At 41.9% G+C, this 14121-nt stretch overlaps 1 protein-coding gene across 1 annotated transcript; it reads left to right on the top strand.

Moving 5' to 3' along the window:
- Positions 1 to 8028: 8028 nt before the first annotated feature.
- LOC115205004 (smoothelin-like protein 1) lies at positions 8029 to 12081 on the top strand. The gene is made up of 7 exons (XM_029770571.1): positions 8029 to 8119; positions 8434 to 8553; positions 9397 to 9882; positions 10377 to 10642; positions 10731 to 10845; positions 10934 to 11085; positions 11284 to 12081. Exons 2-7 carry the CDS (start codon positions 8473 to 8475, stop codon positions 11654 to 11656), a joined length of 1473 nt encoding a protein of 490 aa, XP_029626431.1. The 5' UTR covers positions 8029 to 8119; positions 8434 to 8472; the 3' UTR covers positions 11657 to 12081.
- Positions 12082 to 14121: the final 2040 nt, after the last annotated feature.

The following is a 14121-nucleotide window of genomic DNA, read 5'->3' as shown; positions in this document are numbered from 1 at the left end:
AACCTCGTTAGACTTAGGCTTAACCCTTTAGTTACTCATTCTACATGCTATATAGACCATATCCTTAATAGTTAAGTCTCAGGGTAGAATTATTTAATCATTACATTCTAACATATAAATCCCTTTACAACCAGTCCCTCCTGCAGCAAAGCACCCCGACAACATGATGCTGCCCCCCCATGCTTCATGGTTGGGATGGTGTTCTTCGGCTTGCAAGTCTCCCCCTTTTTCCTCCAAACATAACAATGGTCATTATGGCCAAACAGTTCTATTTTTGTTTCATCAGACCAGAGGACATTTCTCCAAAAAGTACGATCTTTGTCCCTGTGTGCAGTTGCAAACCATAGTCTGGCTTTTTTATGGAGGTTTTGGAGCAGTGTCTTCTTTCTTGCTGAGCGGCCTTTCAGGTTAGGTTGATATAGAACTCGTTTTACTGTGGATATAGATACTTTTGTACCTGTTTCCTCCAGCATCTCCACAAAGTCCTTTGCTGTTGTTCTGGGATTGATTTGCACTTTTCGCACCAAAGTACATTCTTCTCTAGGAGACAGAACGCGTATCCTTCCTGAGCGGTATGACGGCTGCGTGGTCCCATGGTGTTTATACATGCGCACTATTATTTGTACAGATGAACGTGGTACATTCAGGAATTTGGAAATTGCTCCCAAGGATGAACCAGACTTGTGGAGGTCTACAATTCTTTTTCTGAGGTCTTGGCTGATTTCTTTTGATTTTCCCATGATGTCAAGCAACGAGGCACTGAGTTTGACGGTAGGCCTTGAAATACATCCAGTTACACCTCCAATTGACTCAAATGATGTCAATTAGCCTATCAGAAGCTTCTAAAGCCATGACATAATTTTCTGGAATTTACCAAGCTGTTTAAAGGCATAGTCAACTTAGTGTATGTAAACTTCTGACCCACTGGAATTGTGATACAGTGAATTTTAAATGAAATAATCTGTCTGTAAACAATTGTTGGAAAAATTACTTGTGTCATGCACAAAGTAGATGTCCTAACCGACTTGCCAAAACTATAGTTTGTTAACAAGAAATGTGTGGAATGGTTGAAAAACAAGTTTTAATGACTCCAACCTAAGTGTATGTAAACTTCCGACTTCAACTGTGTATACATGTATGTACATGTCTAGCGCTGTTAGTGTAGCTCCCTGTGCATACAGTAGCCTATATAGCCTATGCCACATCACGGTTGAAGATATGGCTTGCGCCAGCCCAGGCCCTAGCAGCAATGAAAGCACGGAACAACGATTAACAGGACCGTTGTGCAAGCCTTTGCTTTTGTATCTTTTCATCTGTTAAACTTGAGCCAAATCAGTCTGGGTAATGCGGTTGTTTAGCAACTGTGTGAAACATGGTACTAACCTTGCGCTCAACTAAAGCACTACCTTTATATTGTCACTTGGGAGACTTGTTACAACAGCGCATTTGGAAAGTATTCAGACCCCTTGACCTTTTCCCACATTTTGTTACGTTACAGCCTTATCCTAAAATTGATGAGGATTTTTTTTTATCCATCTACACACAATACCCCATAATAACAAAGCGAAAACAGGTTTTTAGAAATAACATACTTACATAAGTATTCAGACCCTCTACTCAGTACTTTGTTGAAGCACCTTTGGCAGTGATTAAAGCCCCGAGTCTTCTTGGGTATGACGCTACAAGCCTGGCACACCTGTATTTGGGGAGCTTTTCCCATTCTTCTCTGCAGATCCTGTTCTGAGAGTCCTTTAGGTGCCTTTTGGCAAACTCCAAGCGGACTGTCATGTGCCTTTTACTGAGTGGCTTCCGTCTGGCCACTCTTCCATAAAGGCCTGATTGTTGGAGTGCTGCAGAGATGGTTGTCCTTCTGGAAGGTTCTCCCATCTCCACAGAGGAACTCTGGAGCTCTGTCAGAGTGACCATCGGGTTCCCTGACCAAGGCCCCCTGGAGCTCTGTCAGAGTGACCATCAGGTTCCCTGACCAAGGCACTTCTCCCCCGATTGCTCAGTTTGGCCAGGCAGCCAGTTTTAGGAAGAGTCTTGGTGGTTCCAAACTTCTTCCATTTAATAATGATGGAGGCCACTGTGTTCTTGGGGACCTTCAATGCTGCAGACATTCTTTGGTACCCTTCACCAGATCTGTGTCTCGACACAATCCTGTCTCGGAGCTCTACGGACAATTCCTTCGACCTCATGGCTTGGTTAAGACAAAAATGTCTAAAAACCTGTTTTCGCTTTGTCATTATGTGGTATTGTGTGTAGATTGATGAGGAAAATTAAATTCAAATATAAAACATTTTAGAATAAGGCTGTAATGTAACAAAATGTGGAAAAGGGGAAGGGGTCTGAATACTCTCCCGAATGCACTGTAGCTAGCCCCCCCAAACATATACCAACCAATTGCGACATTATCCGTATTGTTGCCTATTCGCAGTAGTGTTCTTTTAAACCAGCTAACGTTACAAAAGTGTTGCCTGCTCGGGTACCAGTCTGTTTGTGCCATCATGCCACTCCTTGTAATGCCAAACACTTATTGTGCAAGGAGAGGAGTTGGAATGATAGCGCAAACAGATATGGGGCCAGGCTAACAGAAGTAATCCTTCCTACCATGTTCATTGTAAATGTTTCACCATGCGTTTTTACTAGCAAAAACTAGGTTGTCTGTTGATATTATCAGCATTGGTCTGTTATTGTTAAAGGGGAGAAAAATAGGCCTCACCCAATCCGAGGGGTACATTACAAACTTCTGTGGCTTGCACAATTAAATATGCAACTGGAGTGGCTTGACAGATAAGATCATAAAGGACGAAGACTAACAAACGTTAATGAGGCTGGAAACATATTTCAATAAACACAAAAAATATTGATAACGTTAATTATTACTAGCTATCCAGCTAGCCAACGTTAGTTCATACTAACATTTGCGTGTTGCATGCTGGTTAGACACCAGTCAGACGCTATACATCTTTCTTGCCGCTTGGCAAGCTTTTTCACTCATCATGTAATGGACTTTTAGCTAAAGTTGACTCGCTGCAAATAACGACAATTATGAGTGATATCTACATTTTTTCATAAAGGTTCACAATTGGTTCTATTCCTAAACATGTCAAACATAATTTGTGGAAATAGACCTGTGTTGCTTGCTACTGGGCTAATTTACCTAGCTACCACAACTCACCTGATTTTATTTTTAAATTAACGTCTCAGATTTTAGCTAGCTAGTGGAACATTATAGCTCAGGCATTCCATTGGTTTTGCGGGATTTTTTACATGTGAGGAGATAGATGTTCAAAATGTGTTTGGCCAGAGATATTTTAGAAATACCGCCTTTGGTTTTAACTTTGATGTTGGATATCCAGTTTAAACTTTTTGAGGTGAAACGTTTAGGCAGGGAAAGACCAAAGACGTTCCTCCATAACCTATGGCATGACATTTGGTTGTGAGAGAAACAGTCAACGGCAGTCTCCAAATCTGACAGCGCCCTCCAGTGGTCTTTCACTCCTGGTTTTATGGAGAGGTGAGATTATTATCTGATTATGATTGATTATTCCTGGATGTAAACTGGCTATATAATGTGGTGGTCAACAAGGATACTATATTCACTTATGTTACTTAGGAGGCAATATGGCAATGTGCATTGAGATAAACAAAGGGCAACTACTGAATATGTGGACAATGACCAGTGGTCTAAAGTACTCAAGTAAAAATACTTTAAAGTACTACTTAAGTTGTTTTTTGGGGTATCTGTACTTTACTTTACTATTTATATTTTTGACAACTTTTACTTTTACTTCACTACATTAATAAAGAAAATATTGTACTTTTTACTCCATACATTTTCCCTGACAACCCAAACTACGTGTTACATTTTGAATGCTTAGCAGGACAGGAACATTGTGAAATGCACGCACTTATCAAGAGAACACGTGGTCATCCCTACTGCCTATGGTCTGGTGGACTCACTAAACACAATTGCATATTTTGTAAATAATTGGAGTGTTGGAGTTTGCCCCTGGCTATACATACATTTTAAAAACAAGAAAATGGTGCCGTCTGCTTTGCTTAATATGAGGAATTTGAAATGATCTATACTTTTACTTTTAATACTTAAGTATATTTTAAACCAAATACTTTTAGGCTTTTACTCAAGTAGTATTTTACTGGGTGACTTTCACTTTTACTTGAGTCATTTTCTATTAAAGTATCTATACTTTTACTCAAGTATGACGATTGGGTACTTTTTCCACCACTGACAAATGACCACCTTCACTGAAGACAAACCTCTCAATCCTGTTCAGATGAGGAGGTGATGAAAACATGACACTCAAAATCAGGTGCAGAGTGTGTGTAATAATCCCACAACAGTGACAGAGATAACACTGGAGCTCACTAATTTCTCTGTCTCTCTCATGCACATTCACACTGACACACACAGACACACACACAAACAAACCCTTAGTTGCTAACACACTCAACATACTTTTTGAATCAGCTCTGTCAACTGTAAAAAGAAAAATCGAAACAATCATTTCCCTCTTAAGTAAGGTCATTACAGTTTTACTACCACATTCACATTGTACATTTTTCCATGCGGTAATACAGTCTTTACTTTCAGTGACGGCGGGCTGAACACACTGATAGATGTCCACCAGAGAATGAATCGGAGAGAGGGAGATACTCCAGAAGGTGTTGACTTATTTTTAGCCACTGAAATGTGGAGAAGAGAAGAGAGGGATGGGGAGGCATCAGGGGAAGATAATGACAGGGAGAGAAAGAGAAGAAAGAAAGATAGAGGTTTATTTTTAAAAGCCAACTGTTTTGCGTTGAATGAAAAGATACACTGTTAATTGGGCAGGGAGTTGGAGAGTGGAGAAAGGCACAGGGGACGTACATTTGATGGGACATCAGGGGTATATATATATATAGAGTCGCTTAGATTGGCATCAGATGATGTCATAAAACTGAAGAACAGAGTTATGAACATTATGTTTGGTCTTTGGGATTCTGTGTTATTCCATATATTGATGACTGTTTTCCATATTACTGTCAGGTGCACAAAGTTTGAGAGAAATACGCTTTTTGTGCGTGTGGAACATTTCTGGGATCTTTTATTTCAGTTCACAAATCATGGGACCAACACTTTACATGTTGCGTTTATATTTTTGTTCAGTATATACAGTTGAAGTAGGAAGTTTACATACACCTTAGTCAAATACATTTAAACTCAGTTTTTCACAATTCCTGACATTTAATCCTAGTAAAAATTCCCTGTCTTAGGTCAGTTAGGATCACCACTTTATATTAAGAATGTGAAATATCAGAATAATAGTAGAGAGAATGATTTATTTGAGCTTTTATTTCTTTCATCACATACCCAGTGGGTCAGAAGTTTACATACACTCAATTAGTATTTGGTAGCATTGCCTTTAAATTGTTTAACTTGAGTCAAACGTTTCGGGTAGCCTTCCACAAGCTTCCCACAATAAGTTGGGTGAATTTGGGCCCATTCCTTCTGACAGAGCTGGTGTAACTGAGTCAGGTTTGTATGCCTCCTTGCTCGCACACACTTTTTCAGTTCTGCCCACAAATTTTTGATGGGATTGAGGTCAGGGCTTTGTGATGACCACTCCAATACCTTGACTTTGTTGTCCTTATGCCATTTTGCCTCAACTTTGGAAGTATGTTTGGTCATTGTCCATTTGGAAGACCCATTTGCGACCAAGCTTTAACTTCATGACTGATGTCTTAAGATGTTGCTTCAATATATCCACATAACTTCCTCATGGTGCCATCTATTTTGTGAAGTGCACCAGTCCCTCCTGCATCAAGCACCCCCACAACATGATGCTGCCACCCCCGTGCTTCACGGTTGGGATGGTGTTCTTCGACTTGCAAATCTCCCCCTTTTTCTCCAAACATAATGATGGTCATTATGGCCAAACAGTTCTATTTTTGTTTCATCAGACCAGAGGACATTTCTCCAAAAAATATGATCTTTGTCCCCATGTGCAGTTGCAAATCGTAGTCTGGCTTTTTTATGGTGGTTTTGGAGCAGTGGCTTCTTTCTTGCTGAGTGGCCTTTCAGGTTATGTCAATATAGGACTCATTTTACTGTGGATATAGATACTTTTGTACCTGTTTCCTCCAGCATCTCCACAAGGTCCTTTGCTGTTGTTCTGGGATTGATTTGCACTTTTTGCACCAAAGTATGTTCATCTCTAGGAGACAGAACGCGTCTTCTTCGTAAGCGGTATGACGGCTGCGTGGTCCCGTGGTGTTTATACTTGCGTACCATTATTTGTACAGATGAACGTGGTTCCTTCAGGAATTTGGAAATTGCTCCCAAGGATGAACCAGACTTGTGGAGGTCTACAATTATTTTTCTGAGTCCTTGGCTGATTTCTTTTGATTTTCCCATGATGTCAAGCAAAGAGGCACTGAGTTTGGGTGCTGATGAGTATTTATGTATGTAATAAAGCCCTTTTGTTGGGAAAAACTCATTCTGATTGGCTGGGGACCGTTGAGTGGGCCTGGCTCCCAAGTGGGTGGGCCTATGCCCTTCCAGGCCGACCCATGGCTGCACACCTGCCCAGTCATTTAGAATCCATAGATTAGGGCTTAATGAATTTATTTTAATTGACTGATTTCCTTATATGAACTGTAACTCAGCAAAATCTTTGAAATTGTTGCATGTTGCGTTTATATTGTTGTTCAGTATATATATTTTGCAGGACTTAACGGAAAGGGAAAGGGGGATACCTAGTCAGTTGTACAACTGAATGCATTCAACTGAAATGTGTCTTCTGCATTTAACCCAACCCCTCTGAACACTGCTATGATAAAAAAGAAACCCTTCTCTCGCTTTCTAAAACTTTTTGAGTGCATTGGTTACTGTTAAATTCAAAAAAAAAATTGTTGATGTTGTTTTGTGTCTTCTCATTTTTGTTTACTGTGTATTTCACTTGCTTTGGAAATGTTAACACGCTTCCCATGCCAATAAAGCCCCTTTGAATGGAATTGAGAGAGAGAGAAAGAGAGACTAACGGAGGAAAGACAGACAGATTCACACCAACTGACTCACTGGTCACTTCAGTTTCGAAAGAGAAAGAGACCGAGAGAGAGAGAGAGAAAGAGAGAGAGAGACCGAGAGAGAGAGAGAGAGAAAGAGAGAGAGAGAGAGAGAGAGACAGAGAGAGAGAGAGAAAGCAGGACACGGTGACCACAGTGAACCCAGAGGGCTACATGTACCACACAAGGTAAGGGCTGCACCTCTCCTACCACACAACTCACACTCTTTTGGCAGCATCAAAGAGTATCCGCATGAGTACATGGAAGTGTTGTCTCTGTATGTCTTGGACTCCATGTATTTGCTTGTTGAAAGAGTGTCGGTTGGTGTGTGTGAAGTGCATTGATTGTTACTATGTCTGTTAAAGATGGAATCCGCAGCAAGGGAAACAGCACCACTCTCCACTTCGCGGCTGTTGTTATTGTTTTTTTGTTTTGTTGACGAAGCAGAGCATGGTGGTGATTTAAAAAAAAAATGACATATGCTCTTTTTCTATCATGCGTGTATTGATGTCAGAGGGGGTAAAACAGTGTTTGTTGTTTGCAGTAACTTCGTTGCAGTTGTAATATCGAAAACAGACATGGCAGTTCCCCCATTAAGGATTCCAGCTTTAACTCTTATGTCTGAATGAGTGTATTTACTTAGAGATTGAGTATGTCACTGGGGTCATCGGGGTCAGGGTAAGAATTCAATTGAATTTGAGTACTGAGTCTTGACTATGCAAATCTGTTTGCTAGGGCTTGACTTGAGAGTGTGTGTGTGTGTGCCTGTCTGTCTATCTATCTGTCTGTCTATGTAGGTGTGTATTCATGTGTGTATGAATGCAAATGTGTGTTTATGTGTGTGTGTGTATATGTCTGTGTACCCATGGTTTCCAGAGCAGATGCAGCTGTCCTGGCTGTTGGACTGTGCCGATGTCACTAGCTCTATTTCTGGAACCTGTGTTGTTCTGAAGGTCAGATAAAGTGGCTCGGAATCCTCACAAGGCAGGACGGTGGCAGGGGGCACTTACTAAACAACACACACCAGACAGCACTTTCAGAGAGAGAGGTAGAAAGAGAGAGAGAGAGAGAGCAAAAGAGAAATCTGCTTACATTTTACATTTACATTTTAGTCATTTAGCAGACGCTCTTATCCAGAGCGACTTACAGTAGTGAATGCATACATTTCATACATTTAATTTAATTTAATGCATTTTTATTTTTATTTTGTAATTTGGGATTTTTTTGTTGTTGCCTAGAACAGAACGTTGAGTCTAAACTGATTGTATGAAAGTTGGACATTTAATGAACATAGATATTGAGTGATCAGAGGCAATCCAATAACCTTGGAGAGGAAGAGTCTGATTTTACTTTATGTTTCAGAGGAAGTTGGACTAACAAACACAGAAGGTCCACGGAACCATGGACGATGTATCACTCCACCAGGAGGATTCTGGGAACGACGCAACAGCCAACCAGACGGAGGACAACAAAAACAATCAGGTATGTGTGTGTTGATGATGAAAGAAATACAGCCATAAACAGATACAGACAACCCCAAGACGAAATGCATACAGAGACAAACCTCAACCACCTACAGACAAACCAATACACACTTTTTTTGTATTGAGACAAAGTCATGTAGCCTTACAATGAGGTGGCAGGCTTGTTAGATGTATTTGCGCTGTAGTCAGATGTAGTATATGGAGTGAAGATAGTGGGAGGGCTTACTGGGGGTTGTGGCTGCCTGGGTATAACCTAAGTGCTGGGCTACACCTGTTTCTGTGGCAAACTCTGGCAAAGGAATGTTTCTCTCTTTCTCTCTCTCAACACACAGACACACACGGACACACAAACACATGTGCGTCTATCTTATTTCCACTGATGAGTCACCACTCTGAGTCACGGCCTGGTGTGATACCTGGGACAGTTTACTTACCTAACATCATTCCAACATACTGTACTATGTGCAACTTTATACATCTTAATGCATAACATAAAAACAACATAAACATGTAATATGTTTGAATCGTAATTAAAGCCATAAAACATTCTAAAAATGTGTGTGTAATATTACAGCCATAAACAACTCTACAGCCGGAGGTGTGTTTTGAGTACCAACGTAACTATGGGGATTCCCTGGAGTGAAGCAGAGACATTTTCTAATTTAGTTTTGAACTAGTTATAATGTCACTTTACATCGTCTCTCCCCTAAACAACTGATATAGAATCAGGTCTATGACAACAGTTCTGTCCTTTACCATTTTGGTTTGTCCCTAACCCTAACCAAAACTACCTCAACTGCTCAGAATAACCGATTGTAATCTTATCTGGTTTGTCTCTCAGACAGAGAGAGAGGCTTCAGTGCAGGAGTGTGTCCCCCCTAAGAGAGACCACCTGGCGGAGGACACAGTGGAAGGTCATGTGGTTAAGTCTGGGGCTAATACGGAGAAAGCTCCGGAACAGACACCAGGGGCTAGCATTGGAAATGTAGAGGAGTCTCAGCCAGTAACCGACGCCATTGAGGTTAATAGTGAAGAGGCTTGTAAGGGTGAGGGAACATCTCAAGGTGCAGACACCGGAGAAACAGAAGACTCCAAAGTGGTGAACGGAGAGAAGAAGGGGGAGGGAGAGAAGGAGGAGGAGGAGGACAAGAATAGAAAGGGTCAAGAGGTGGTCAAGAATGGAGAGATTGAGAAAGAGGATATGAAAGAGGACAAAGAGAAGGGGGGAGAAAATATTGCCAGGAAAAAGGGGAAGGGGGAAAAGATAGGAGAGGGAAAAACAGAAGAGAAGATAAAAGGAGATAAAGAGAATGGGAAAGACAGAAAAGTGAAGGCAGGGAAGGGAGAGGGAGAGAAGGGAGAGGCACGGAAGGGAGAGGGAGAGAAGGGAGAGGCAGGGAAGGGAGAGGGAGAGAAGGGAGAGGCAGGGAAGGGAGAGGGAGAGAAGGGAGAGGCAGGGAAGGGAGAGGGAGAGAAGGGAGAGGCAGGGAAGGGAGAGGGAGAGAAGGGAGAGACAGGGAAGGTAGAGGGAGAGAAGGGAGAGGAAGAGAAGGGAGAGGCAGGGAAGAGAGAGGGAGAGAAGGGAGAGGCAGGGAACGGAGAGGGGGGGAAGGGAGAGGGAGGGAAGGGAGAGGGAGAGGGAGGGGGAGGGAAGGAGAGGGAGGGAATGGAAAGGGAGAGGGAGGGGGAGGGAAGGGAGAGGGAGGGAATGGAAAGGGAGAGGGAGGGGGAGGGAAGGGAGAGGGAGGGAATGGAAAGGGAGAGGGAGGGGGAGGGAAGGGAGAGGGAGAGGGAGGGAATGGAAAGGGAGAGGGAGGGGGAGGGAAGGGAGAGGGAGGGAAGGGAGAGGGAGGGAAGGCACCGGAGAACCAGAGCAAACCAGTAAAAGAAAAGGAAGGGGCAGGAGGAGGAAAGGTTAAAGAGAAAAGCAAGGAGGTGGAGAAGCAAGGAAAGACCAAAAGAAAGAGTGGCGTGAATCACACCGCCTCTACCCCATCCTCTGTGGCCCGACCCCGGAGCTCTGCCCGCTCTGCCCGGCCGTCCACTAAAAAGGACATCATAGCAAAGTTCCAGAAAAATGACTCTGAGTAAGTTCTGATATGTCCAATATGACAAACTGCAACATGCTCATGTTTATTATGGCAATAATTGTATTGTCTTTTCACTTATTTCCAGGACACCGGTTGTCCGCAACTTCAAACTTCAGAGATCATCTATGGCTGTGGCAAACGGGGCGTCAATCAAACAGAAAGTGCTTTCATGGTGTCAAAACAAAACACGCAAATACGAGGTGAGGGGATGTTGATGATCATGTACACCAGAGGTACTGACATTGGAGCACCATAACCCTACCTGACACCATGCCCTCTCTTTCACAGGGTGTTTCCATAGAGAACTTCTCATCATCATGGTGTGATGGGCTGGCGTTCTGTGCACTCATCCATCGCTTCTTCCCGGATGCTTTCGACTTCTCAGCCCTGAGCTCATCTGAGAGAGAGAAGAATTTCACCCTGGCCTTCAACACAGCAGAGTACAAAGCTGTGTGTGTGTGTGTGTGTATGTGTTTGTGTCTGAGTGTGTGTGTTGTAAATTATTCATCATCCTTTCTCTCTCTCCATATCTCTTTTTCTCTCTTCTCTCTCTCTCTCTCCCTCTCTCTCTCTCTCTCTCTCTCTTTCTCTCTCTCTCTCTCTCTCTCTCTCTCTCTCTCTCTCACTCTCTCTCAAAGGACCATGGCTGACTGCTGCCCCCTGTTGGAGGTTGGTGATATGATCCTGATGGGGAACAGCCCGGACCCTATGTGTGTGTTCACCTATGTCCAGGCACTCTGTCATCACCTCTCCAAAATAGAGAAGGAGAGGAAGGACAAGGAAGAAGAGGAGAAGAAGATTGAAAAGATGAAAGACGAAGAGGTAGAAACCACTACAGAGAAGAAAGAGGAGGAGAGTGAGGAAACTGGGACGATAGATGGTCAACAAGAGGAGGGGGATGAGGGAAGAGAGAACAAAGTAAAAGATGAGAAAGAGAGTGAGGAGAGCTCAGCGGTAGAGAAAGAGCAAGAGGAAAGAGAAGTTAGAGGGTTAATTGAAGCACAGGCTTAAGCTAATGCTAAAAAAAGACATGGAAAAGAGATTCATATAAGTCACATGATGAAGTATAGTTTTACAGTTTGGAACACGACAAGTGTTTAGAGTGTATGAGCATAATTTCTTAAAGAGTGACACATTACTACTGTATATTCAAAAGCTGGCTTCGTGAAGGTTTGGAACTATACTCAGATTCCAACAATGTGTGTAAATTGTAACCTGTTGTGACTTTTTAAACAATATTTAACACATGTTGTGTTCTTTCCAATTTCATTATCATGTCTGTTGTGGAAGTTTGTGCACAGAAAAATAAAATGTCAATGTATGTTATAATGAGTTATTTCGATTTATTTTTCAGAAAGACAAGCTATGTATGTTTTTATTATGGGTAGTTATTATTATTATGGGTAGTTATTAAGTACGTCTGCACTGCAGCCCTATTAAGGATTCAAAAGGCCCTTGGGTTCATGATGATCTATGTTGAATAAAAAATATTTTTAAAAACGATTTATGACAATTGTGATGATATTCATTAACAGATAGTCTTGGAATATAACAATTACACTCTTATTCCATTCACTGAGCTTTATTGTGAGTTATGAGACTTGCCATCAAGGCATGACATTCCAACATCACATAAATCAGATATTCCCTTTGCTTGTCAGAGGAGGGCTATATTAACTTTCCATGACAGAATGCTTGCAACAACAAAAAGCAAGAGCTTGAAGAGGGGCCTGTCCATACAAATTCCACTAGTTGACTGATTACATTTTGCTGTTATAATTAGTTAATGATCATGAATTCCAATTTCCAGTCATAAGCAAAGATGAGTCTGAAGACACAGTGCCTTCAGAAAGTATTCACACCCCTTCACTTTTTCCACATTTTGTAGTTTTACAAAGTGGGATAAAAAAAATATTTAATTGTCATTTTTGATTCAATAATTTTCACAAAATACTCTGTAACGTCAAAGTGGAAGAAAAATTTTAACATTTGTCAAAAATGTATTAGAAAATAAAAGACTAATATACACTTTACATACAAAAGTATGTGGACACCCCATAAAATGTGTGGATTCGGTTATTTCAGCCACACCGGTTGCTGACAGGTGTATAAAATCGAGCACACAGCCATGCAATCTCCTAGACAAACATTGGCAGTAGAATGGCCTTACTGCAGAGCTCAATGACATTCAACGTGGCACCATCATAGAATGCCACCTTTCCAACAAGTCAGTTCATCAAATTTCTGCCCTGCTAGAGCTGCCCTGGTCAACTGTAAGTGTTGTTATTGTGAAATGGAAACGCCTAGGAGCAACAACGGTTCAGCCGCGAAGTGGTAGGCCCCACAAACTCAAAGAATGGGACTGCCAAGTGCTGAAGCACATCTGTCTTCGGTTGCAACACTCACGACTGAGTTCCAAACTGCTTCCGGAAGCAACGTCAGCACAAGAACTGTTCGTCGGGAGCTTCATGAAATGGGTTTCCATGACCGAGCAGCTGCACACAAGCCTAAGATCAACCATGCGCCAGCTGGAGTGGTGTAAAGCTCGCCGCCAATGGACTCTGGAGCAGTGGAAACACGTTCTCTGGAGTGATGAATCACGCTTCACCATCTGGCTGTCCGAATCTGGGTTTGACGGATGCCAGGAGACGCTACCTGTCCGAATGCATAGTGCCAACTGTATAGTTTAGTGGAGGAGAAATAATGGTCTGGGGCTGTTTTTCATGGTTCGGGCTAGGCCCCTTAGTTCCAGTGAAGGGAAATCTTAACGCTACAGCATACAATGACATTCTAGACGATTCTGTGCTTTCAACTTTGTGGCATCCACCACCATGGAGAGTATATGAAGAGTTATACTTAGTGATGTGGTGGGTTGTTTGGATTTCCTCAAACATAACACTTTGTAGTTACAACAGTTAATTTTTTTCCCACATTGTTTGCAATTTTACTTTAGTACCTCATTTCAAACAGGATTCTTTTTTTTTGAATATTTTTATTCTGCACAGGCTTCCTTTTCACTCTGTAATTTCTGTTAGTATTGTGGAGTAACTACATTGTTGTTGATCTATTCTCAGTTTTCTCCTATCACAGCCATTAAACTGTTTTAAAGTCACCATTGGCCAGATGGTGAAATCCCTGAGCGGTTTCCTTCCTCTCCAGCAAATGAGTTAGGAACGACGCCTGTATGTTTGTAGTGACTGATGCACCATCCAAAGTGTAATTAATAACTTCACCACGCTCAAATGGATATTCAATGTCTGCTTTTTTTTATTTGTTATTTACCCATCTACCATTAGGTGCCCTTTGTGAGTCGCCTTCATCCGAAAACCTCCCTGGTCTTTGTGGTTGAATCTGTTGTTGAAATGTACAGCTCACTTTGACATTATGAGGTATTGTGTGTAGGCCAGTGGGAAAAAAAATCTAAATTTAATCAATGTTAAATTCAGGCTGTAACAGAAAAAAAATGTGGAAAAAGT

Source organism: Salmo trutta, chromosome 13, assembly GCF_901001165.1.
Source record: "Salmo trutta chromosome 13, fSalTru1.1, whole genome shotgun sequence".
NCBI lineage: Eukaryota > Metazoa > Chordata > Actinopteri > Salmoniformes > Salmonidae > Salmo > Salmo trutta.
Note: the sequence above shows the minus strand (reverse complement) of the source record. Positions and strands in the feature narration are given on the sequence as shown.